Source organism: Balaenoptera ricei, chromosome X, assembly GCF_028023285.1.
Source record: "Balaenoptera ricei isolate mBalRic1 chromosome X, mBalRic1.hap2, whole genome shotgun sequence".
In the NCBI taxonomy this organism is placed as follows: Eukaryota; Metazoa; Chordata; class Mammalia; order Artiodactyla; family Balaenopteridae; genus Balaenoptera; species Balaenoptera ricei.
Window position 1 is genome coordinate 43,253,067 of NC_082660.1, and position 24,023 is coordinate 43,277,089.

General features: G+C 48.2%; 2 protein-coding genes across 8 annotated transcripts in view; one reads left to right on the forward strand and one right to left on the reverse strand.

Annotated features, from left to right (window-relative positions):
- Positions 1-718: 718 nt before the first annotated feature.
- On the reverse strand, positions 719-3,256 carry NDUFB11 (NADH:ubiquinone oxidoreductase subunit B11). The gene is made up of 3 exons (XM_059911621.1): positions 2,724-3,256; positions 1,100-1,230; positions 719-945 (listed from the first exon to the last, which is right to left on the reverse strand). Exons 1-3 carry the CDS (start codon positions 2,928-2,930, stop codon positions 819-821), a joined length of 465 nt encoding a protein of 154 aa, XP_059767604.1. The 5' UTR covers positions 2,931-3,256; the 3' UTR covers positions 719-818.
- RBM10 (RNA binding motif protein 10) overlaps positions 3,091-24,023 on the forward strand; it is a 29,501-nt gene continuing 8,568 nt past the window's right edge. For 3 of the 7 annotated variants that reach the window (XM_059911614.1, XM_059911616.1, XM_059911615.1), the window contains exons 1-6: positions 3,091-3,796; positions 5,637-5,778; positions 17,515-17,698; positions 19,167-19,397; positions 21,255-21,324; positions 23,108-23,181. In XM_059911614.1, the coding sequence (XP_059767597.1) occupies positions 3,727-3,796; positions 5,637-5,778; positions 17,515-17,698; positions 19,167-19,397; positions 21,255-21,324; positions 23,108-23,181 (771 nt within the window). In that variant the 5' untranslated portion in view covers positions 3,091-3,726. Of the gene's footprint in view, positions 3,797-5,636; positions 5,779-16,223; positions 17,144-17,514; positions 17,699-19,166; positions 19,398-21,254; positions 21,325-23,107; positions 23,182-24,023 lie in introns of those variants that run through there. The other 4 variants (XM_059911617.1, XM_059911618.1, XM_059911619.1 and 1 more) reach the window with 3 other exon arrangements.

Sequence of the window (24,023 nt, forward strand, 5' to 3'; positions counted from 1 at the left end):
CTCGAAAGAGAGACACAGAAAGAGAGAGAGAGATAAGGGGGCAGGGAGAGAAACAGACACACATGCACACACACAGAGATGTGCATCTTGAGTTAGAGACCACCCAGATTGGGGTAGAGGGGAAGAGAGAGGCATCCAGACTCACCAAGACACAAGACAGAGGCAGAAACCCCCGAGCTGAGAGAAACAGAGAAGGCAGGGAGGGAGACAAACACTCATCCTCAGCAATAGAAAAGCCCTGCTCTGACCCACCACCCTCAACCCCTGGTCACCCTGGCCCTTCTTCCAACATAGGTGGTCCCAGTGTGGTAGCTTTTTTCTAAATACGGCTGCCGTCAATTTCTTCTCATATGCTACACCTTGATCCAGAGAAGGCCTGAGCCACCACAGAAAAAGCCCAGGCTATTCTGCTGGAGAGAGAGGCCACATAGAAGACTCAAGTACCAAACATGGGAATACAGAAGCCATCTTGGACGTCCAGCCCAGTTGAGCCTCCAGATGATTCCAGCCCAAGCCACCCAAGACCCCAAGGACCACCTAGTTGAGCCTGGTCAACCACAGGACCATGAAAGGTAATAGTAAATTGTCGTTTTAAGCCACTGAGTTTTAGGGTGTTTGTCACATGGCAACAGATGATAACCAGAATACCCAGAAAAGGCTTTTCAAGCCTGACATCCCACTCCCACATCCCCCTCACAACAAAAGCAACACCAGCCAGTCACAGTTTCAGTCCCTTTAATTAGGTGCTCTGAAGAGAGGGCAGAATGGCAGACAAGGGGTGGAGAAGGTGGTGCTCTTAAGCCCCTTTCAGTAACCGGTCAGTCCTCATCCTCTGGCAGCTGGATCTTGCTGGGGTCGAAGCAGTTGGAGTCCATGATGGGGAGGCCATTGGCCTCTCGGTATTTTACAAGCCTCTCAGCTTCCCGGCGGGCCCACTCCTGCATCCTGGAGGCAGCAGCGTGGGGGTAGACGTGAGGGAGCCTCAATGGACACCAATCCCCATCTTAGCTCCCCAGGGACAGGATTTCTGGCAGTCTCCTTCAATCTCCACCCCTGCTTCTGCCCCGACCCGTCCCACTCTCTTTGACACCCCATGCACCTGTAGTCAGGCAGATAAGCCACAAAGGTGCTGCCAAGGACCAAGACGATGGAGAAGCCAAAGAAGAAGACGACCCGCATGTTCCAGAGGTCCACAGCAGGGTCCCTGTCATAACCGTGGGAGTCTGGGTTCTATGGCAAAGAGAAGAAGAGGTCAATGAGGGCTTCCTGCTGCTCCACAAAGCCTTATGCTGGCGCTGCATAACCTGGTCTCCAATTTCACCTTGGACCAATCTCCCCTCCCTCCCTAAATTCCTCTCTATTCTTAGGACTTGTCAAGCTCCTTCCCACCACAGGGCCTTTGCACCTGCTGTTCCCGCCGCCTGGAAAGCCTTTCCCCCAGATCTAGTCGTGGCTGGATCTGTCTCCTCATTCAAGCTTTTGGCTTCATCATCACTCCCCTTAGGAGGCACTCCCTAGTCACCTTATCTATTAAGTTGAACTACAGAAAATTGCCATTTTTACAGGTCAAAAATGTCTCAACCTATTAACTCCCTACCCCCAAGTCACTCTCCATCCTCTTACCTTGCTTAACTTTCTAGCATTTACTAGTTTACCAAAGTAGCATATCCTCCAAATCCTCTGATCACATCATCTTATATTATTGATTACATACTCTATATTACTGTTTCCTAACATTTTACATGTTTATTTTCAGTATTCTCCACTACCACGTAAGCTCTGTGAAAGCAAGGGCTTTATCTGATTTCCATACTGCTGAATCCCTAGCACCCTGAACTTAACCTGGCATTACAGCAGGCCCTCAATACATAGTTACAGAATGAATGAATAAATGAATAAGCATCCTATATATCCCAGCCCCTCAACCAGAGATTAGTATTAATGAAGTACCTATTGTATGCCAGGCCTTTTCACAAGCACAAACTGCACAATATCCCAGTGAAGTGGAAAGTGGCAAGAATAATTAACACCTTCTAATGGTGAGTACTTACTAAGTGCCACCTGCTGTTTTGAGCATTTTGACTCATTACACGAGGCAGGTGTACTGTAGTATTTTATTTTTTTAGAAGGTGTCCTAATACTTTCCCCATCTTACATAGAAATTGAGGCACCAAGGGGTTTAGCTACTTGCCCAAGGTCACTGCCTGTATTCCAACTCAGGCATTCTGATTTCAGTCTCTGATATCGGTATAGCGCAGCAGACCTGGCTCCACCACACATTCAGTTATGTGAGCTTGGACAAGTCACTTAACATCTTTATGCTTCAGTTTCCTCATCTGTAGAATGGGTACACTAATACTACCTACCTCGAAATAAGGTTGTTATGAGGATTAAATGAGTTAATGTATGTAAAGTGTTTCAAAGACCTGAGCAAGCACTATATCAGTGTTTAGAATTACTGTTGTTATATTGCTTCAAATGTGTTTTGAGCACTGCCCACTTCAGGGTTGATATCTGTCTGCGAAATAAGGCCAATCTCGCCTCTGGCCCTGAACCCGAAGGTGATCAGGGGACAAAGGAGGAAAACAAGCTAGGCAAAATTCCCAAATCTTCGAGGATTTCGCCAGCTGCGCAATCTTCAGCCGACTAAGAACGTCCTCTACGGCGCCCCATCCGCCGGTCCCCGATTGACCCTTCCGGCGTCCGTTTCCCCTCCCTCTCACCTTCTCATAGAGGTTTTCGTCCTCGGGATCTGGGTCCTCCTGCCAGCGTAAAGTCGGTTCCGGCGGCCGCTTTCCCGCCACAGCAGAGGGGGCGATCACAGCCCTGGAGGAGCTGGATTCCCAGCGAACACGGGCAGCCGGGAGCCCTCGCCTCGCCGCCAACGCCAAAAGGCGGCGGCCGCACAAACCTAACATCCCGGCCGCCATGACAGATCGTTCTGCAGTTTCTCGGGGGCGGGGACGGAAATGTGACTGCGCAGCTGCAGCTGGTCCGAGCGCGAGAATTGTCGCTCCGCCCCCGCCGCACTAAATAGGTCCCGAGTTGAGATTTTGTTTTCAAAAGGGCGAGGCGTCCTCTTTCCCTCCCTCCTGTCATGGCCTCACGGAAGCAACCATCTTCTTATCCTCTCGATCAGGCTATGGCATTTCTGACCGAAAGGCTGTGGAATTTCCTTGAAAATAAAGCGGTAGCACTTGCTTGGATTCCGTTCCCAACCAATCGCACAGAGAGCTCCCTCACCCTCTGGCGAAAAGGGCGGAGCTTCCATTGATCTTTCATCTTAGAAGGAAGCCAAGCTTTCTTAAAAGCGCCTCGCTGGATTGGCCAATTGCTGCTCCTTTTCTCGACTTGTGGGAGTATGCACGGGGAGCGAGGAGGTGGCGTACACTTGCCAATCAGAGCAAGCCGGGGCTGGCCGACTGCGGACGGCGACCAATAGACTGGGCAGGCCAGAGCGCGCTCCCTTAGTAGGTGGATGGTGGTCGAAGCGCCGGCTCCCTTCTTGTCGTCGCCATTTTGTGCTGGTGATCGCGGCCGGCTGGGAGTAGGCGGCAGTGGGTTTCCAGGGGAGGGTAGCGCGCCTCGCGCTTCTCCCCTCCCTCCCTCCTCCGCCCTTCCCCCCCCCTCCTCCGCCCTTCCGCCCCTAGCCTTGGACTTGGTAGCTGTGCGGACCGGCTCCGGCTGAGCTGGGAGAGTTGGAGGAGGTGGCGGCGGGCCGAGGTGATGTCCGAGAGCCCTCCCTTGACAGCCCGGGCCGAGAAGGTGAGCGTCGACGCTGGTCGTGGGGGCGGAGGTAAGGGGCCGGGGTGGGGGAGGGGGTGCGTAGAGGACTGCGGGCGGCGGGTCTGGGCTTCGCGAAGAACCGATCGATGCTTGCACGATCTGAGCCGGGGAGGGGGTGTCTTTTTGTTTTTTGTTTTTCTCCTTTAGAGAGCAGAGGCGCGTGCGCGATTGGGACACTGGATGGGTGCACGCGGGTTGGGGGAAGGGAGGGACGAATGGGAGTGGGCTACTGTGGCTCACTGTGTCTGCGACGCCGAACTTTATCCGTGGGAGGCGGGTGTCTGCGACTTTGCTTTTTATTCATAGAAGTGTGCGCTCTGCTCTCGTGTGTGACTTTGGTACTTACCTACCCATGGGGAAGTGTTTTGTGGCTCTGGTCCTTATTCTTGGGTGGGGGAGGAGGGAGAACGTCGGTATGACTCGGGTCTCTATCCTCGGAGTGTGTCTGTAACCTTGGTCCTTATCCATGGGGAGGGGTCCTTATCCATAGAAAGTCTTCTTACGATTGGCCCTAATCCACTTACTGGGTGGGGGCGGGGAGTGCAAGGAACGTGTGTAAGACTTATTTCCCCTTCTTTTTTTGGGAGGGGTTTCGTATCTGTTACTCTGACGCTCATCCTGTGAAAGGGGGCCTCAGTGTGTGATTATGGCCCGTGTTGATTGTGGGTTCCTGTCTGTGATTTTGGCCCGTAGTTATTCGGGGCTCCAGTCTGTGACTTTGGTCCCTATCTGTTGTGGATAACCAGTGTATGACTCTGGCCCCTTTGCCAGATCTACTGAGGGTTTTGTCTCTGGCTCTCATCCACTGGGGCCCCTGGCTGTGATTCTAACTCTTACCCATCTGGGAGCAGGTAACTCTGGTTCCCTGTGGCTTGAAGAGGAAGAGAAAATTGGTGTGAGTGTATACAAGGAGGAAAGGTGTGGTGGCAACCTAGTGTTGGGCAGGTGCTGTTAACGCCTGACTTTGCCTGATTCTTCTTCAGAGGGTGGGGCCTGAAGATTCTGGGATACTTCGTGGTGACCCCTGGCCCGATCACATGGCTCTCAGGCCTTCCTTCGTTCTCACCGCAGCCCTGAGGGTTGCGGGAAGGGACTGCCCTTCCATCCCAGCAGAGTAACAGTGGTTCAAAACAGGCTCCGAAAGGGCTCCTTATTACCTCTGAATAACTTGGGCCCAGAGCCCTGGGGAGGGAGCCGCCTTGGGGGACCTGGCTGTGCATAAGAGACAGGGCTCAGGGCTGAGCCAGTTGCCCTGTGAGGGCCAAAACTGTGTTGGCCCGGAGCCTAGGGGGGCGGCAGCTGTCTCGTTGCCAAGTTACCCCTTCACCCCCTGAGCCTTTCGTGGTCTCCTGCTGTCTCATAGTGGGCAGCCAGCATCTTCTTGGGAGGATGAAATGGCACCTGAGGGCTCATGGAAGAAGCCTGGTGGGTGCCTGGGACTCCCGTTGTGAAGTCTCGCCTCCGTGCCTAATGTGCCTGATCTCAGACAAGTCATCCAGCACTTAGAGCCCCCCTGGGCAGGTAACTCCGGGCTTGACTTGTCTACCAGTCTCAGATGGCAAAGCCCTGATCACAGAATTGGTGGCACCACCGGGTCTCTCTGCAAGATGCTGTCTGCTGAAGGCCATGCTGTTTCTATGGCGGCCGGCTCTAGCCTCACGTTTGTAGGGAAACGAAGCAGCAGGCCAAATAGGGACTGCCTTCCTGCTCTGGTCCACAGGAGCACTAGGAGTTGGGAAACAGCGTCGCTGGGCTCAGGGACAGCAGAAAGCCTTCACAATAAGCGTTTCTCAAGGAGGCCCTCTCTGCCCCAACTGCCTTGACCCCTTTCTTCCTTCTGCTCTCTCCAGAGTCCCTGCAGGAGGCATCACCCAGGCTGGCAGATCATGGTGGCAGCAGCGGGGGTGGCTGGGAAGTGAAACGGAGCCAGCGGCTGAGGAGGGGCCCCAGCAGCCCCCGCAGGCCCTATCAGGACATGGAGTATGAAAGACGGTGAGTAACCCGCTCCCACCTCTGCCAGGCAACCTAGGCTTGTCCCTGTGTGAGAGTTGATCCAGAGAAGTGCTAGGAGGGGGCTTCTGTGCAGAAGAAAACAACAACAGAAAACAGCACAGCAGATGATTGGTTTCTTTTCAGCAGACATTTACTTGGCACTTGTGAGCCAGGACCTGTGCTAGGCTCTGGGAGTGCATTGGTGAATTGAGATAAATAAGACTGTAGCCTTCTCCTTACTTAGAGTCTCACAAGGGAAACCACACAGTTTACAGGTCATTACAAAACAGCTTGATAGGTGCCATGTTTGGTTGCAGGGTGGGAAGGGATCAAGAGAAAGGGAGGAATGGAGACTGATGCCTAGATTTCCAGTTTGGATGACCCAGATGGGTAATATGGTGCCATTCACCAAGGTGTGACAGCCACTGCAGGAGGAGAGGCAGAGGTGCATGACAGATGGGCAGTGGGTGGGTTGTAAGTGCTGTGGATTCTCAGGAGAGAGGTGTGGGCTGTAGCTTTGGGTTTGAGGGATGGAGAGGAGTGGTGCCTTCAGAGTCAGGAATTTGCCCAGAAAATGTATGGGGCAAGCCAGGTCAGATAGTATTACTCAGCACTGCATTTTTAAGATTTAGGATTCAGGGACAGGGTGGGCTGAAGTTGGTGTGATACTTGTCTTGGAATGGGACACTCTTACACAGTTATTTTTAAATTCTGGTACGAACAAGAAACAGTTGGAACACTTGGTGAAATACAGAGATCCTGGGCCATACCCTTACCATACTGGTGGATCACCTCACTTGATTCTAATGAAGATGATTTATTCCTGACATTTAAAGATTGTATAGGAAAGTAGACCTAATTCTCCCAGAGAGCCTCTATTAAGAGTCAGTAGATTTATGAAAAGTCAGGGAAGAAATAATTTTTTTAATGTCTTACAAAGGGTTTCTGCTACCACCACCTTTTCAAAAATATAGAATTATAATATTTTGTTTTCTGAAAAGTGATGAGCCCAAATTTGAGATGTCATCCTCTAGTGTTATTCAGCCTTGACTTTCTTTCAGAATGTCTTTTGAAAGGCATTCGATTTTGGATGGTATTCACTGGAAGAGCTCTGGTGGCAGTTCCTGAGTTTGAGTAGGTAAGATACTTGCCTCAGACTTTATTACCAAATAAAGCCACTGGCTTTCTTTTGGCTTTTAAAGGACCTCAAGTGCAGAGGTTTGAGTTAATCATACTTTTCCAGTTCAAGGTACATTTCTATCATGGGTTGGTACAAGACCTTCTCTTGCCATATTTATTTTTTCCTTTTTTATTTCCAATCCCCATAGCTGTAGGCAGCTGCTCTGTTGTGTTTGAAACGTATCCTTCTAAAATATGTAGTGTTGTTTCGAGTGTGTGTGTTTTCAATTTACACAGATGGCAGAGTATTACAGTCTTCATTCTGTTTCCTGGACTTTGTATTAATCAGCCCTGCATTTTTAAGGTCTGTCTGTATTGCCATGTGTGTTAGTGCTTTGCTTCTAGTTGGTCCCAAAGACACCGTGGGGTGTGCCTACTGCCTTTTACTTAATGATTCCCTCAAGAGTGGATACCTGTTTTAATTTTGGTGTGCTGAAATTCATCACTTTTTTGTCCTATAACCTGTCCTTTCAGAATCTTCTCTATTCCTATCTCTGGATCACAAAGATTGTTCTCACTCTATAGTTTTACCTTTTGCATTCACATCTTTAAATCCATCTAGAGTCCACTTTTGAATATGTTATACTGTAGGTTCTGGTTTTATTTTCCTCCATATAGTGGGCAGTTTTCCCAGTACAGCCCCGCAGATAGTCCATTCTTTCTTTATTGATTTGCAGTACCTCATCTCATTTTAAGTTTCCTCATGTACTTGGATCTGTCTTGAGTGATCCGATTTGTTTCATTGGTCTATTTGTTATTCTGGTGCAGAACCTTACTGTTTTTCTTACTGTGGCCTTATAGAATGTCTTAATAGCTCCTACTTTGCTCTTATTTTTCAAAGTTGATTTAGTCATTTTGCAGCTTTATATAAAAAACTTATCAAGTCCTTCAAAAAGTTCAAGAATTTTGATTGAGATTGCATTGAATTTATATATTAATTTGGGGAGAATTGTCAGCTTTGTAAGTAGTCATCTCATCCTCTGAAACAGGCCACAAAGATCTATAAAACTCGTTTAAAGGACATAAAAATCTGAATAAACCAAAATACAGGTCTTTGGTATTCCTTTTTTAAAAATTGACGTATAGTTGATGTATAATATTATATAAGTTTCAGGTGTGCAGCATAGTGATACAGTTTTTAAAGATTATATATTCCATTCATAGTTATTATAAAAGACTGACTATATTTCCTGTGTTGTACAATATATCCTTATAGCTTATTTATTTTATACATAGTAGTTTGTACCTCTTAATGCCCTACCCCTATCTTGTCCCGCCCCCCTTCCCTTTCCCCACTGGTAACCACTAGTTCTCTATATCTGTGGATTTGTTTCTGTTTTGTTATATTCATTAGTTTGTTTTAAGTTTTAGATTCCACATGTAAGTGATATACAGAATTTATCTTTCTCTGACTTACTTCATTTAGCATTAATACTCTCCAAGTCCATCCATGTTGTTGCAAATGGCAAAATTTCATTCTTTTTTATGGCTGAGTAATATTCCATTGTGTGGGTGTGGGGGTGTGTGTGTGTACACCACATCTTCTTTAGCCATTTATCTGTTGATGGACACTTAAGTTGCTTCCATATATTGGCAGTTGTAAATAATGCTGCTGTGAACATTGGGGTACATGTATCTTTTTGAATTAGTGTTTACATTTTTTTCAGATATATACCCAGGAGTGGACTGTTTTTAGTTTTTTGAGATACCTCCATACTGTTTTCCACAGTCGCTGCACCAGTTTACATTCCCACCAGCAGTGTACGAGGGTCCCCTTTTCTCCACATCCTCACCAACATTTGTTGTCTGTGTTCTTTTTGATGATAGCCATTCTGACAGGTGTGAGGTGATATCTCATTGTGGTTTTAATTTGCATTTCTCTGATGATTAACGGTGTTGAACATCTTTTCATGTGCCTCTTGGCCATCTGTATGTCTTCTTTGGAAAAATGTCTATTCAGGTCTTCTGTCCATTTTTAAGTTGGGTTTGTTTGTTTCTGTTTGTTTGTTTGATATTGAGTTGTATGAGCTGTTTATATATTTTGGATATTAACCCCTTATTGGTCATATCATTTGCAAATATTTTCTCCCATTCAATCGGTTGTCTTTTGTTTTGTTGATGGTTTTCTTTGCTGTGCAAAAGCTTTTAAGTTTAATCTGGTCGTGTATTGTTTGTTAAAGTAATTCCTAGGTGCTTCAGTAGTTTTTATTCGCATCTTGTTTTTTTATTTTCCAAGCTGGTATTTACTGGGGTAGAGGAAAGCTGTTGGTTTTTGTAAATTATCTTATCTCTGCTGTGTTCCATTGTTATTTCTACTCATTCATTGTTGACTTTGATGGTCCTTCTAAGTAGTTAGCCATGTTGTATACAAACCAATCCTGGCTTTTCTTATTTCTTTTTCCTCACTTATAGCACTGACCAGGACTTTTGATACCATGTTAAATAGTATCCGTGATGCTGATTAAGGTTCATTTTAGTTAAGAATCACAAGTATAGATTCATTTTGGCAGGTTGTAACTGAAAATCCAAAGAATAATGGCTTAAACAATATAGTTTATTTTCTTTCCCATAAAGGACATCTGCAGACAGACAGTCAATCCAGGCCTGATAGGCAGCCCCTTTTGCTTAGCCATCAAGTGTGATGTGTACTGTAGGCTTTTAGAATATAGTCTTTAATAAATCAAGAAAATTCTCTAATTTTAGTTTGCTAAGACTGATCAGAAATGAGTATTGAACTTCATAATTACATGTTTTTTTTCCTCCTTTTGTCCATCAACTTCATAAATTGCATTCAATTGCATCCTTGATATTATTGAGATATACCCTCCTTGATCATGGTATGTATATGTATATTTATAACTTCTCATTTTGAAAAAACTTCAGATTTACAAAAAAAGAAATTGCAAGTACAACAAACTCCCTTAATCCTCTACCCAGAACCACTAATTGTAAACATTTTGCCACATTCACTTTACCTACCTACAAGCCTACTCCTTCCTTCTTCCCCCTTCTCTTTTTTTCTCCCCTCTCCCTTTTCTCCTCCCCTCTCCCTTCCCCTCTTCCTTCTCCCTTCCCTCTACCCCTCCTCCACTTTCTATACGTAACATTTTTTTTCTGACTCATTTGAGTTAGTGGCAGACATGACCGGTAAGTACTACAGCATGTTCGTCCCACTTTCTCTTTCATAGTCACAGGATGCTTATCAATATGAAGAAATTTAACATTGATACAATAACTTTTGTCTTAAAGTCTATATTCAGATGTCATCAGTTCTTCCAAAAATGTCTTTTATAGCTGTTTTTCCCTAATCCAGTGTCCAATCCAAGATCACACACCACATTGAGCTACTTTTGTTTTTTAGTCTCCTTTAATCTGGAATAGTTATTCAGTCTTTGTCTTTTATGCACTTGATGTTTTAAGAGTACATGTCAGTTGTTTTGTAGATGTTTCTCAATTTGTGTTTTTCTAATGTTTACTCATGATTTTTGGAAGAAAAATTATTTAAATAATGTTGTGTATACTTTTAAAACAGTGTTACATTTGATTAGATAAATTGTTTTATTTAGGATATTTGCATCTGTGTCCATCAGTGATGGGGTCCTATAATTTCCTTTTCCGGTATTTATCTGGCATTGAATCAAGGTGGCCTCATGACATGAATTGGGCATCTTTTGCTATTTCTCTCTTTATTGGAGGAACTCATATAAGACTTATCTGTCCCTTGAAAGTTTGGTAAAACTCACCTTTAAAGGGGCCTGGGTTTTTGATTATCATTTTGTCTACTTCTGCCAATTGTGGCATTTTATGTTTTCCAGAAATATACTCATTTTGTGGAGATCCTCTTATATTATGATTCAGTCCAGCTTCCTAGAAATGTATTATGAATGGGGACTACCTTTGGAAGGTATTTAGTCAAAGTGCTCTGTGGCCAATAAAAAGTATCCCTTACTATCCAAATCTTTTCCCTTCCTGAGTTTAGATAGCAAGAGTTCAGTATCCAAATTTGTTTGGTTTAGATGCTGAGTGTCAGTTCAGGATTTCATCTGAACATTTATTCAACTCTATTCAGTTTTTTTTTGTTTTGTTTTTTTTGTTTGTTTTTTTTTTTTTGGCTGTGTTGGGTCTTTGTTGCTATGCGGGGGCTTTCTCTAGTTGTGGCGAGCAGGGGCTACTCTTCGTTGCGGTGCGCGGGATTCTCATTGCCGTGGCTTCTCTTGTTGAGGAGCACCAGCTCTAGGTGTGCGGGCTTCAGTAGTTGTGGCACGTGGGCTTAGTAGTTGTGGCGCATAGGCTTAGTTGCTCTGCGGCATGTGGGATCTTCCTGGACCAGGGCTCGAACCCATGTCCCCTGCATTGGCAGGCAGATTCTTAACCACTGCATCACCAGGGAAGTCCCCAAATCTGTTCAGTTCTTAGATTCTGATAACTAAAGTACAAATATCGAGGGATACCTACATTAAGCAACAATGAAAAACATTGTTCATATCAAAAACCTTAAAAATACTCATATCTCTCATACCAGCCACTTCTTGTCTAGGCATTTATCATTAAGGAAACAATTTGGGTTCTAAGCCAAGCTCACAAGGACAGGGACTTCATTTTGTTCACAGCAGTATCCTCAGCACCTAGAATAGTACCTGACACATAGCAAATGTTACATTACTATTTGTTGAATGAATAAATGAACAATTATGAAAAATTGCAAACCAACTGAAATGTCTGGGAACATTTTATTTTTCCCATTTGTTAATTACCTTTTAGCTTTTGGGGGTTTTTCCAATATTTTATTATGAAATTTCAAGCATACAGCAAAGTTGAAAGAATTTTACAGTGAACACCTCTATATCCATCCACTGGATTCTACCATTAACATTTTACCATATTTGTTTTATCACGTGTTTATTTGTTTATGGTATTTTTTATACTCTAGATATTTAAAATTTTTTATGAAGCCAGATTTATCAGTTTTTTTTTAAATTTTATGACTTCTGGGTTTTGCCTTACTTATAAAGATCTTCCCCATTCTTGAGGTAATCAGTTTTTTCTTACGTTTTCTTTCTAGTATTTTGAAGGTGTCTATTCAGGGACTTGTATTTTTGATCCATCTAGAATTTACTTGGTGTAAGAAATGAGGTAGGTAAACAACTTTATTTTCTTAAAGGTCAACAAACTTTTTCTGTAAAGGACCTGATAGTAAATATTTTTTGGCATCGAAGACCATACAGTCTGTCACAACCAGTCTGCGGAAAGCAGCCACAGACAATATATAAATGAACGGGTATAGCTGTGTTCAAGAAAACTTTATTTAGGTGACTGAATTTGGCCCCCTGGCTGTGGTTTACCAATTCCTGAGCTAGACAGTTATCACAACTAGTATTTATTGACTAATCCATTTTCTCCTTGTTCATTTGAAATGCAACCTTTGGCTGATTCTAAATTTCCATATGTGTGTTTGTATACTATGAACTCTATTTGATTTTACTGATCTGTCCATTTGTGTTTCAATTGCTCCACCTTTATAATATGTTTTAATATTTGGTGGGGTTCCTCTCTCCATCATTAGTCTTTTTTTTTAAACAGAATTTTCCTGACTCTTCTCTAAGTTGTTTCTTGTCCTTCGCTGTTATAAACAATGTTGCATTGAGAATACTGTTTCTGTATATGTGCAAGTGTATTAGTACATTAAATTCCCAGAAGGAGAATTGGGGGTCAGAGAGTATATAGATTTTTAGTTTTGCCAGCTATTGCCAAATTCCCCTCCATGAGGATCGTTCCATTTTCACTCCTACTACCAATATGAGAGTGCCTATTTCCCATACAGCCTTGCCAACAGTTTGTTGTCAAACATTTGGACTTTTGCAGATTTGTTGAGTTAAAAACATTCGATCACAGATCTTCCTTACAGAAGAATTCCAAATAATATATGTAGATACTCCCCACTCTAGGAAGTAGAGCTTAATTTTCCTCCTCTTGAGTGTGGGCTGATCTTAGTGACTCGCTTCTAAAGAATAGAGTGTAAGGGAAAAAGAAACTTTACAGCGGAGAAACCTGGCAGACCCCACCATAACCAGATGATCAAGTTCAGTGTCACCAGTCACGTTGATAGCATGCCCCTGAGATCTGATGTGATCAGAAGGGCACCTCTGTTGTATTCTTCAAAAAACCATAACCTCAAGTCTAATCACAAGAACACATCAGATAAACCCAAGTTGAGGTACATTCTACAAAATACCTGACCAGTATGCTTCAAAATTGTGTCAAGGTCATAAAAAAACAAGGCAAGACTGAGAAACTTTCACAGGCCAGAGGAGACTAAGGGGGCATGATGACTAAATGCAATGTGGTATCTTGGATTAGATCCTGGAACAGAAAGGGGATAGTAGTGGAAAAACTGGTGAAATGCTAATGAAGTCTACAGTTTAGTTAACTTTTTAGTTCTGGCAAATGTACCATGGTTCTCTTCACATTAGGAGAAACTGGGTAAAAGGTATATGAGAATTCTATTATCTTTGAACTTTTCTGTAAATCTAAAATTATCATTTCTTGAAAATAAGTTTGACTTTATCAAATTAGAAACTTTTATACATCAAAGAATGCTATTCAAAAGAATGAAAAGACATCCCACAGAATGGGAGAATGTGTTTGCAAATCATATATCTGATAAGGGATTAACACCCAGGATGTATAAAGAACTCCTACAAGAGCAACAGAAAAACCTAATTCAAAAATGGGCAAAAGACTTGAATAGACATTTCTCCAAAGCAGATGTATAATTGGCCAATAAGCACATGAAAAATACAAAATAACAAGTGTTAATGAGGATGTGGAGAAATTGGAAGCTTTGTGCATTGCTGGTAGGAATGTATAATGGTACGGCTGCTATGGAACACTGTTTGGCAGTTCCTCAAAAAATCTGTTACCATAGGATTCAGCAATTCCACTCCTGGGTGTGTACCCAAAAGAAATGAAAGCAGGGACTCAAACAGATACTTGTACACCAGTGTTCATAGCAGCATTATTCACAATATCCAAAACAACCAGTAGGTGGAAACAACCCAGGTGTCCATCAACAGATGTGGTATATACCATACATACATATATGGCCATAAAAAAATGAAATTCTGATGCATTCTACAACATGAACCTTGAAAACATTCTGCTAAGTGAGATAAGCCAGACACAAAGGGACAAATGTTATATGAGTCCACTTATATGAGGTACCTAGAAGAGGCAAACTCATAGAGACAAAAAGTAGAGTAGAGGTTGCCAGGTGGTGTGGGGAATTATTGTTTAATTAGAGTACAGAGTTTCTGTTTGGGGTGATGAAAAGGTTCTAGAAATAGATAATGGTGATGACTGTACAACATTTTTGAGTGTACTTTGTGCAACTGAGTTGTACACTTTAAAATGGTAAAGTCCTTGGGCTTCCCTGGTGGCGCAGTGGTGAAGAACCCGCCTGCCAATGCAGGGGACACGGGTTCGAGCCCTGGTCCGGGAAGATCCCACATGCCGCAGAGCAACTAAGCCCGTGCACCACAACTACTGAGCCTGCGCTCTAGAGCCCACAAGCCACAACTACTGAAGCCCACGTGCTCTAGAGCCCGCACTCCACTACAAGAGAAGCCCGTGCACCGCAACGAAGAGTAGCCCCCACTCACCACAACTAGAGAAAGCCTGCGTGCAGCAACGAAGACCCAACATAGCCAAAATAGTAAATAAATAAAAATTAAAAAATTTATTTTAAAAAAATGGTAAAGTTCTTGTTATATATATTTTATCACAATAAAAATGATTTAGGAAAAATATACAAAAATAAATTTTAAGTGTTATAAAAATGACCTATCTGGTGTAGTTTTAATTTTCATCTTTCATTATGAGTGAGATAGAGCATCTTTTCAAATATAAACCATCTGTACAGTTGACCCTTGAACAACACAGGTTTGAACTGCATAGGTCCACTGATACACAGATTCTTTTCAATAGTAAATACTACAATGCTACAGGATCCATGGTTGGTTGAATCTGAGCATGTGGGGGAACCACAGATACAGAGGCCTGACTATAAGTTATACTCGGATTTTCAACTGAGCAGAGGGTCGGTGCCCCTAACCCCCGCATTGTTCAAGGGTCAACTGTATTATTTTCTGTGAATTCAGTTCCCTTTTTCTTTTTCCCTTATCTTTTCCCTGTTTATTGTTTGTCTTGACTTGGCTTGTGATGGTTTTTGTTTTTTCCAAGCAGAAATGTTTTATTTTTATGTAGTCAGATTTAATAGTCTTTTCTTCCGTGGCTTCTGGATTTGGGTCATAGTTTTCCCCATTTCAAGATTATCAAAATATCTCGTGTTTTATTCTTCTTTTCCTCTATGGTTTCATTTCTTCCATTTAAATCTTTGACCCATTTCAAATGTATCCTGGCTTATATGTGTGAAGTATAGTCATAAGATCGTGCACATGTCTAGGTATTTAACCTTTTTGAAGCAGTTATACTTGGGATCTTCCTATTTCTAAACAGTGGCTCTCTGAATACAAGCACAGTATTTATTTCTGCATATTAATTTTGAACCCAGCATCTTTACTGATTTATCTTATTATTTATAATCATTTCTCAGTCGATTCTCTTAGGCTTAGGCAGATACATCCTCATATCATCTACAAGTAATGGTAATTTTACCTTCTTTCCAGCTTTTAATCTTTTTTTTCCTTTGTTTAATTGTTTAATAGCGAGTATCTTAGAATAATGTTAATAATGGTGTTGAAAATGGATATTCTAGTATCATTTCTGACCAGGATTGGGATCCTGCTAGTAGTAGTCTATGGTGGTGTCCATTTTTGTCTTGTTTTAAGTAGATATGTATCGGTTGCTTTTAGAATACTTTTAGAGGGGTTTCCTGGTGGTCCAGTGGTTCCTCAGTGCTCTTTAGAGTCATTATTTTATCAAAGAATAATTATTGGGCACCTGCTGAGTATTAGGCACTAAGCTAAGCTTTGGGGAATAGGGCAGTGAACCGAACAGGTGGTTCCCTCATCTCCCAAAACTCAATCTAGTAATTTTTTAAATCATCAAAGAAATGCACATTAAATCAATGTTGAGATAATTATTTTACAGTTATTGCAGTAGGAGAAATTTTAACAAAACAGCTGCCAGAGGCTTCCCTGGTGGCGCAGTGGTTAAGAATCCGCCTGCCAATGCAGGGGACACGGGTTTGAGCCCTGGTCCCGGAAGATCCCACATGCCGCGGAGCAACTAAGCCCATGTGCCACAATTACTGAGCCTGCCCTCTAGAGTCCACGAGCCACGACTACTGAGCCCACGTGCCACAACTACTGAAGCCCGCATGCCTAGAGCCTGTGCTCCGCAACAAGAGAAGCCACCACAATGAGAAGCCTGCGCACCGCAACGAAGAGTAGCCCCAGCTCGCCGCAACCAGAGAAAAGCCCGCACGAAATAAATACATACATACATACATACATACATACATACAATGAGAAGCCCGTGTGCCGGAACAAAGGGTAGCCTCCGCTCACCACAACCAGAGAAAAGCCCGTGAGAAATAAATACATACATGGATACATACAATGAGAAGCCCGCGTACCGAAATGAAGAGTAGCCTCCGCTCACCACAACCGGAGAAAAGCCCGCGCGAAATAAGTACATACATACATACATGCAATGAGAAGCCCGCGTACCACAACAAAGAGTAGCCTCCGCTCCCCGCAACCAGAGAAAAGCCCGCGTGAAATAAATACATACATACATACATACAATGAGAAGCCCGCGTACCTCAACGAAGAGTAGCCTCCACTCGCCGCAACCAGAGAAAAGCCCGCGTGAAATAAATACATACATACATACAATGAGAAGCCCGCGTACCGCGACGAAGAGTAGCCTCCACTCACCGCAACCAGAGAAAAGCCCGCGCGAAATAAATAAATACATACATACATACATACAATGAGAAGCCCGCGTACCGCGACGAAGAGTAGTCTCCGCTCCCCGCAACCAGAGAAAAGCCCGCGCGAAATAAATACATACATACATACATACATACAAACAAACAGCTGCCAGTGCTAGCAAGGTGACCGTGGAACAGAGGGGCAGGGTAGCGCAGTGCACGATGAGGTGGAAGGAAAGAGGTCGGCAGGGACCTCATCCCGCAGGACCCTGCAGACCTTGTAGGACCTTGGTGAGCATTTTGGTGTTTTGTAAGGAGCAATATGGTTGGGCTTGATTGACTTTGCCTTGTGAAACCCTCCCTCACATGTGGGGTATAGAGAGTGAACTAGGGGAGGCCTGGGTGGAGGTGAGGAGGCCAGTCGGGGTTCCACATCTGAGGGCCCAGTGAGGGAATGGAGAGGTGGGGAAGGGAAGGAGAGAAGTGGGTTGGATTTGAGGGAGAGGTGGGAGCCAGCTTGCCCCACGGGGTCAGCGTGTAGGGATCCCTGTCAGGGGGCGGGGCTGAGGGTCTAGAGGGAGGGGGTGGGTGGGGTCACCCTCACCTCTTGCGCCTTTCAGAAAGGACTGCCCTCTCTTCCCTCCCCATCCTTCTTTCCCCAGAGGGGGTCGTGGAGACAGGACTGGCCGTTACGGAGCCAGCGATCGTTCACAGGATGATGGTGGGGAGAACCGCAGCCGGGATCACGACTACCGGGACATGGACTACCGCTCGTATCCCCGCGAGTACGGCAGCCAGGAGGGCAAGCACGACTATGATGACTCGTCCGAGGAGCAGAGTGCAGAGGTGAGGGCAGGGGAGGGCCAGCTCCTGCAGGGCCTCTGTCTGGCTGCAGCACCGTGTGCAGGTAGCTCTCAGCTCCCATGCCTTCAGACTGTGCTCGGTGGCTTTGCCTCACCTGGAGGGTCTGTCCCCACTCCCCTCTCTGAGGGCTCCTCTCCCAAGTTGGGTCTCCCTAACTTCCACGTGCTTGGCTCTATACTTCTGAGGGCCCCTGGCCACCACCTGTCTCCCTTCTTCCCTGTTGTTCAGGGTTCACTGCAAGCCCTATACTGCCTGCTCCCAGCCAGTTTGGGGACCCGGCATCTAGGGTTGGGAGGGCACTTGGATATCACCAAGCAGAGCAGCTCTGGGGGGCTGACCGTGGGCATTCCCAGTGGTGGCAGAGCCTCTAGACAGAAGGGGAAGTCCCCTCAGGCCTCTCCTTTGAGCTCAGAATCTAGCCATTTCCACGTTGGATAGTTAGCCCTGGCCTGAGTTGGGAGGCATGATGCTCACCATCAGGGAGCCCCCATCTGACGGGAAGAATCAGCCTTGCCTTATGGGAACTCCAAGTTGAGGGGGCATCAGGGCCCTGGTCCACACAAGCAGACAGCTCTCCTTTCCAGTGGGAAGCAGAGTGTGGGCTGCTGGCCACCCTCTGGGGGGTCCAGTGGAAAGACCCCTGTGGTGGGCAACCAAGCTTCCTCAAGTGGCAGCTGTGAGCTGTGCCTGGATGTCTCCAGGGCACTGGCTGGGCCCTGGGTGGACCAGGAAGAGTGGAGCGCTGAGTTATCTGGCCTCCGTGAGGGCAGGAGGGGTGTGGACCCAGGCCTGGCTTGCTTAGTCCTGAAAGGATGATTTGAGCAACGCCCAGGAATCCAGTGACCACACCCTGTTAGGAGAGAGCCTGGTGGTGATGGAGGACTGGCCAGGCAGCGGATCAGGGACCGGGGTGGGGCAGCGCCATAGCCCTCACACCTTTGCCAGCCCCTGCTGGCTGGCTCTGGCTGAGGTCTTAAGCTATTCCTAAACCCACGACTTGGTGGCAGGGCCCAGGCTGGGAATCTTAAGCAAGGTGTGGCGTTCCATGGCACAAGGAACAATTGTGCACATGCTAGCTGAGCTGGCGAGGGAGGAGGGGGGAGAAACAGAGCAGGGTTTAGTGTGCCAACCCCAAATGGTCTCTTCCCAAGGAGGTTTTAAGTGGAGTCTGGTCACCTGTCTGTGGGAGTTCCTCTCCCACACCGATACTGCCACCGGCCTCTCCCCACTCCCCACCAAAGCAGCCCCCAAAAGCATCCTGGGGAGAATCTCCAACCCCAGAAGGGTTGCAGTCCAGGGCCTACCCACCTTGCTGCCCCAAGCCTTTAGCCGGAGCCCGCCCACCCCTGGCTTTCAGAGCCTGCCTGCCTCGGAGAGCCAGCGGCCAGCTCCTAGGCCCACCCCAGACTGACTGCCCGTCTGGTGTCTCTCGTCTCATTCTGTTGGCCAGGATTCCTACGAGGCCTCCCCGGGCTCCGAGACTCAGCGTAGGCGGCGGCGGCGGCACAGGCACAGCCCCACCGGCCCACCAGGCTTCCCCCGAGACGGCGACTATCGGGACCAGGACTATCGGACCGAGCAAGGGGAGGAGGAGGAGGAGGAGGAGGAGGAGGAGGAGGAGGAGAAGGCCAGTAACATCGTCATGCTGAGGATGCTGCCACAGGCAGCCACTGAGGATGACGTACGTGCCCCCCGTGTCCCTGGGCAGGTGGCAGAGCAGGAGGCCAGGCTGGGTCTCCTCCAGGGCCCTCAGCTTCTCCCTTACCCCCAACCTCAGCACCTTTCATCCCTTCTCCCCACTAGCTTCTGTCCGCCAGCACTGATCCGTCCCCTGGGTAGGCCCTGTTGTCTCCTAGTCTGGAAGGGAGGAGTGTTGGATAGGCTGACTTGGCCCAGGGGCTGTGGTGGTGGGTGGGGGAGGGAACAGAGCATTCCTTCTGCACATTCCACTGGCCATCCATCCATTCTGCAAATGTCCATCAAAGGCCAGATGCTCACCAGTCCCAGTGCCAGATATTTCTGGTGGCAGAGATGATGCGGAGACCCTGCGGCCTGGGAGGTGGGGAGGTTCCCCGTGGGATTTTCTGAGGTTTTATTCTCATTCCCCGCCCTCCTCCCTCTTTTGCCAGCAGCATCAGATCTCCTCACTGGCACGACCACAGAGCCTTGGGTTCTCCTTTGACTTCATTGCTGCTGCAGCCTTCCCACCCTGTTTTCCTGTGTGACATTCCCTCCCATCCTCCTCCCTTCTCATACAGACTTCCCCTAGAGAGCAGGAAAACCCCAAGTGGGCCACTAGAATAGCCTCCTCACTAGCCTCCCCAGTGCTCCCCCTCCTCCCCACTGCCCGTGAATTCTCTGCTCATCTCGCCTCTGAAACCTGCTGGCTGCCTGTGTTGTCGCAGAGAAAATCCCACCTGTGTGTTTGAGAGCTTTCAGGTCTGGCCCACCTGCACTGTTCAGGGTCAGACGGTAACTGAGTGCTGACATCTGCGGAGGATTTATCACGGGGTGGGCCACATGTCAGGTCTGATTTAATCTGCACAGCCACCCTGTAGGGAAGGTACTCTTTGTATTTTCATTCTGCGGATGAGGAAGCCAGGCCCCCAGCAGTGAAGCAGTTTGCCTCAGGCCCCACAGTCAGTGAGTGGCACAGCAGAGTTGGGGTCTGAACCTGGGCAGCTGAACCCCAGAGCCCACGTTCTAGCTGTTTCCTGAGCTCTCCCTGAGTGTTAGCAGTCCTGATCTGCTCCTCTGTGTCTTTCTTTTTCATCCTTGTATGTGTATGTTTAATTTCCCTTCTGTTGTTGAACCTGATGAGGAAACTGAGGCCCAGAGGCGTTAAGGCTGCTGCCCAAGAATGCCCAGCACAGGCTCCCAGTCGCTTGCGAGAGGCACCACTGGCCTAGAGACTCTGCCTCGCCTGGGCCAAATCCCAAATTTCATCTGCAGCTTCCCTCTGGCTTAGGTCATCCAGGAAGCTTTCCAAATCCCACGGCCATGCCTTTTGGTTTCCACCCCAAGTTACTGCTCCATTTATGGTCTAGCACACATGGCTGGGGTTTGCTCAGACCCCAGTCCTTCCCAGTTTCGTACTTGTGTCATGGGTCTCTCTGGATGCAAGCCGGAGGGCAGTCCCTTTGCAAAGGGCCAGAATTGCTTGCCAGCTTTCCTTGCTCTGTGGCTGCACCAAGCCTGTTGTCAGACCACCCCTGCCCACCATTTCTTGAGCTGCTGGCTCGCTTGCTCTCTTGCTGTTCTCCACCCCTGAGGGTCGTTAATGCTGCCATGCTTCACCTTGCACCACGCCCCTTTTTTCATTTGACTCACTCTGCAAGTCTGGGGCTGAAAGCTGAGACTGGGTACTGGTGTGGGGCTGGGGCTGTGGTCACTTGGGGGAAAGCCCTGAGAGAGGGAGAGGAGACAGTGTGTGCACATCCCCTATGACCCTCTGGGGTCCTGGAGGCCTCCAGCCAGCCTCAGGTACCCAGTAGCCCCCTTGTACTGAGCTTGCTCCAAACCGTATCTCCCCGTACAGATCCGTGGCCAGCTGCAGTCCCACGGCGTCCAAGCACGGGAGGTCCGGCTGATGCGGAACAAATCCTCAGGTGAGCCTTTGTTCTAGTACCCTCCTCTTCCGCTGGCCAGCCTCAGCCTCCGAGTCTCCCTCCTGCCTCTGCCTTTTCCCTCACCCTCCCTACCCTGCCTTCCTGCCACAGCTGGGAATGGGCAGCTTGGGGGTACCCTCTCTTCTTCTCTCCCCCTCATCCCACTCTCCTCACAGCTCCGGCCAGTAGCCTCCTGTGCGAGGCTGTCAGGGAGGGGGTGCAGCTCTGAGATGAGCTGAGTGCTCCCCGGGGGCAGGGCCAGGGCCAGGCTCCGGGGAACCTCCTCTTTGGGACTCTGAGTATCTGAGATGGTAACCCCGTCCCCCCCAGTAGCCTCCCTTCCCTCTCCTTTCTTCTCCTTCCCCTGCCCCTTGCCCCCCCCCCCACGTTTTTCTGGTAACAGCCTCTGACCAGAAAGTAGGTCTGACACGGCCCCACCCATGTGTCCCAAGAGGGGAGGCAGGGGATGGCTCTTGTCCAAGGGTGCATCCCAAGGAGCAGCCAGGATCGCTGGCCTCGCTTGTTCCCTCCCTCCCTCTTGCAGGCTGCTTGGAGCTGGCCTGAGGTTAGTAGGGTGGTGGGGGGTTGTCTCTGCAGGACCTCTGGCCCAGGCTCCCCAAGGCAGGCACAGTGGGGCCTCGTTCTGCCTGGGCTTCTCTCTGCATCTCTCAGTCTCTCTCCTCCCCACGCCTCCATCTCTCCATCTCTCTCTCTCTCTCTTTAATTATACCATTCCATCCTCCTGTGCATCCTAATGGTTATTCTTTTGGAGATCAAGCATGCCCCTCAAGTCCCGCTGTGTCTAAGCCCTCCCTGTGTGTGTACCTCCAAAGAAGGAGCTACTTTCCTGTGGTCTCAAGCCCTGGATCCTTTTCCCAGCCCTGGCCAGGCCTGGAGTCTCTCTTGATAGCATGTAGGTCTTGCTCTGCTGTACCCCAGCCAAGCTGACAGGATTCTGGTCTCCCTGAGGCGGTGTCCCAGGTGCAGCCCTCTCTGTGGCCCTGGACGCTTCTCCCAGGCACCTGCTGATCTTTAAGATCTTTAAGATCTACCTGGACGATCCTGGCCCCCATTCTCCTGCTGTCTTAGAGGACCTGGACTGTAGGTGGCTGTAATCTTCCCAGCTTGGCCCTGAGGTGGCTCCCTGGTGAGGCCAACCTTCCCTGGACTGTGGTGAGGCTGAGGTGACATTGTGTCCCTAACTCCCTCTGGTTCCTGTTGGGCCTAGAGCCTTCCCAGCCTCACCGAGCAGCCTGGCCCAGTTTCTCTTTTGCTCCTTTGATTAAACACCTGTTACAGGACCCCTCCTGGGCTGCCCTGGCCTTGTGCTGGGCCCCACCATTTGGTTATTTATTCTGGCCCATGTGAAGCCAGCAGCCTGCCCATCTGTCCTCCTTCCTTCTCTGGAGACCTCTCCTTGTACCCTTTCCCTCCCAGCTCCTTCTCTCCGTCTCTGTCACCCCAGGCTGTCCGGGCAGGTGTGCCTGAGCCCCATCTCTCTGTCTTTCTTCCCAGCTGGCGTGTGTGTATCCCCTGCCCCCAACCCCTCTCCAGCTCTGTTTTCTTCCCTCCTGCTTCCCTCTTTCCTGCCCCTCCCGACCATCTACCTTGCCTCCCACACCCTGGTCTTTCTTTGCTTCTCTCTCTCCCTTTCTTCCTTTTTCCTCTCCCCACTTCCCTCTCTGCCCCCCAGTCCTCTCCCCTCGGGTCCCGCCCCCGGGAACGCCGTGTGTCCAAAGCTGTTGACTAACCCACTGCGTCTGTATCTGAATGCTGTCTCCAGGTCAGAGCCGGGGCTTCGCCTTCGTCGAGTTTAGTCACTTGCAGGACGCTACACGATGGATGGAAGCCAATCAGGTTGCTTTGCCGCACTTGAACCCCCCCCCCAAACAAATACTACTTTGTAATCGAGCGCTCCCCATCGCCTGATTCTTACGGACACAGTTCCCTGCCCTGTGGCCCTGTGTCCCATCCCCCCACCCCCTCTCTCTCCCCCTTCCTGACCCTCACTATCTCCTCTTCCCATCTCTCGCTACCCACTGGGCTTCCCATCAAGAACCCACACTCACCACTGGCCCTTCCCACTGGCCAGGCACTAGCTCTGCCTCTCTTCCTCTCCTGGCTGAGCTTTCAGAGAAAGGGCTGCCTTGGGGGTGGGGTGGGGGTGGGGTCCTTCCACCTAAGTTCCCACTCCCCGGGGGACCGCCCTGCTCTGGGGTCGGGCAGAGCCAGGACTCTGTTCCACTCTTGGGCACCGCTGGAAGTCCAGCCATTGGGGAACTTAGCTGTTGGCACACTAACTAGCAAGTCCTGTTTTGCCAGCTCTGTCCCTGCACGTGAGTTCGGTCCTTTGATTTCCATGGGACAGGCCAGTACCGCTCTGTTGATCGAAAGTACCAGTCAAGAGTGATGGTTTCATTCACCAGGACTCACTTCGGTCACCCCACCCCTCCCACTGCACCTAGCTCCCACAGGAGTCACCACTTGCCCCACTCCGCTAGGGACAGGCCTGCCCTCTCAGCGAGGAGCCGTGCTGTCTGGAATGGGGGGAGCCTGCTCCCCCAGCCTGGCACGGGCTCCCAACCCAGCAGCTTTGGGACCTTCAGAGACCCAAGGCTTCTGCTCGCCCACCCAGAGCCCAGCTCACTGGTGTGGGGCACTGAAGGAAAGCCTCAGGGGAGGAAGGGGCGATGTGGTGG

Excerpts from the sequence above, each read along its gene's own strand:
- NDUFB11 (XM_059911621.1), bottom strand. The coding sequence starts at position 2,930 with ATGGCGGCCGGGATGTTAGGTTTGTGCGGCCGCCGCCTTTTGGCGTTG. Across the intron at positions 1,231-2,723 it reads ACGAAAACCTCTATGAGAAG|AACCCAGACTCCCACGGTTA; the intron begins GTGAGAGGGAGG and ends TCTTTGCCATAG. Across the intron at positions 946-1,099 it reads GCTTATCTGCCTGACTACAG|GATGCAGGAGTGGGCCCGCC; the intron begins GTGCATGGGGTG and ends TGCTGCCTCCAG.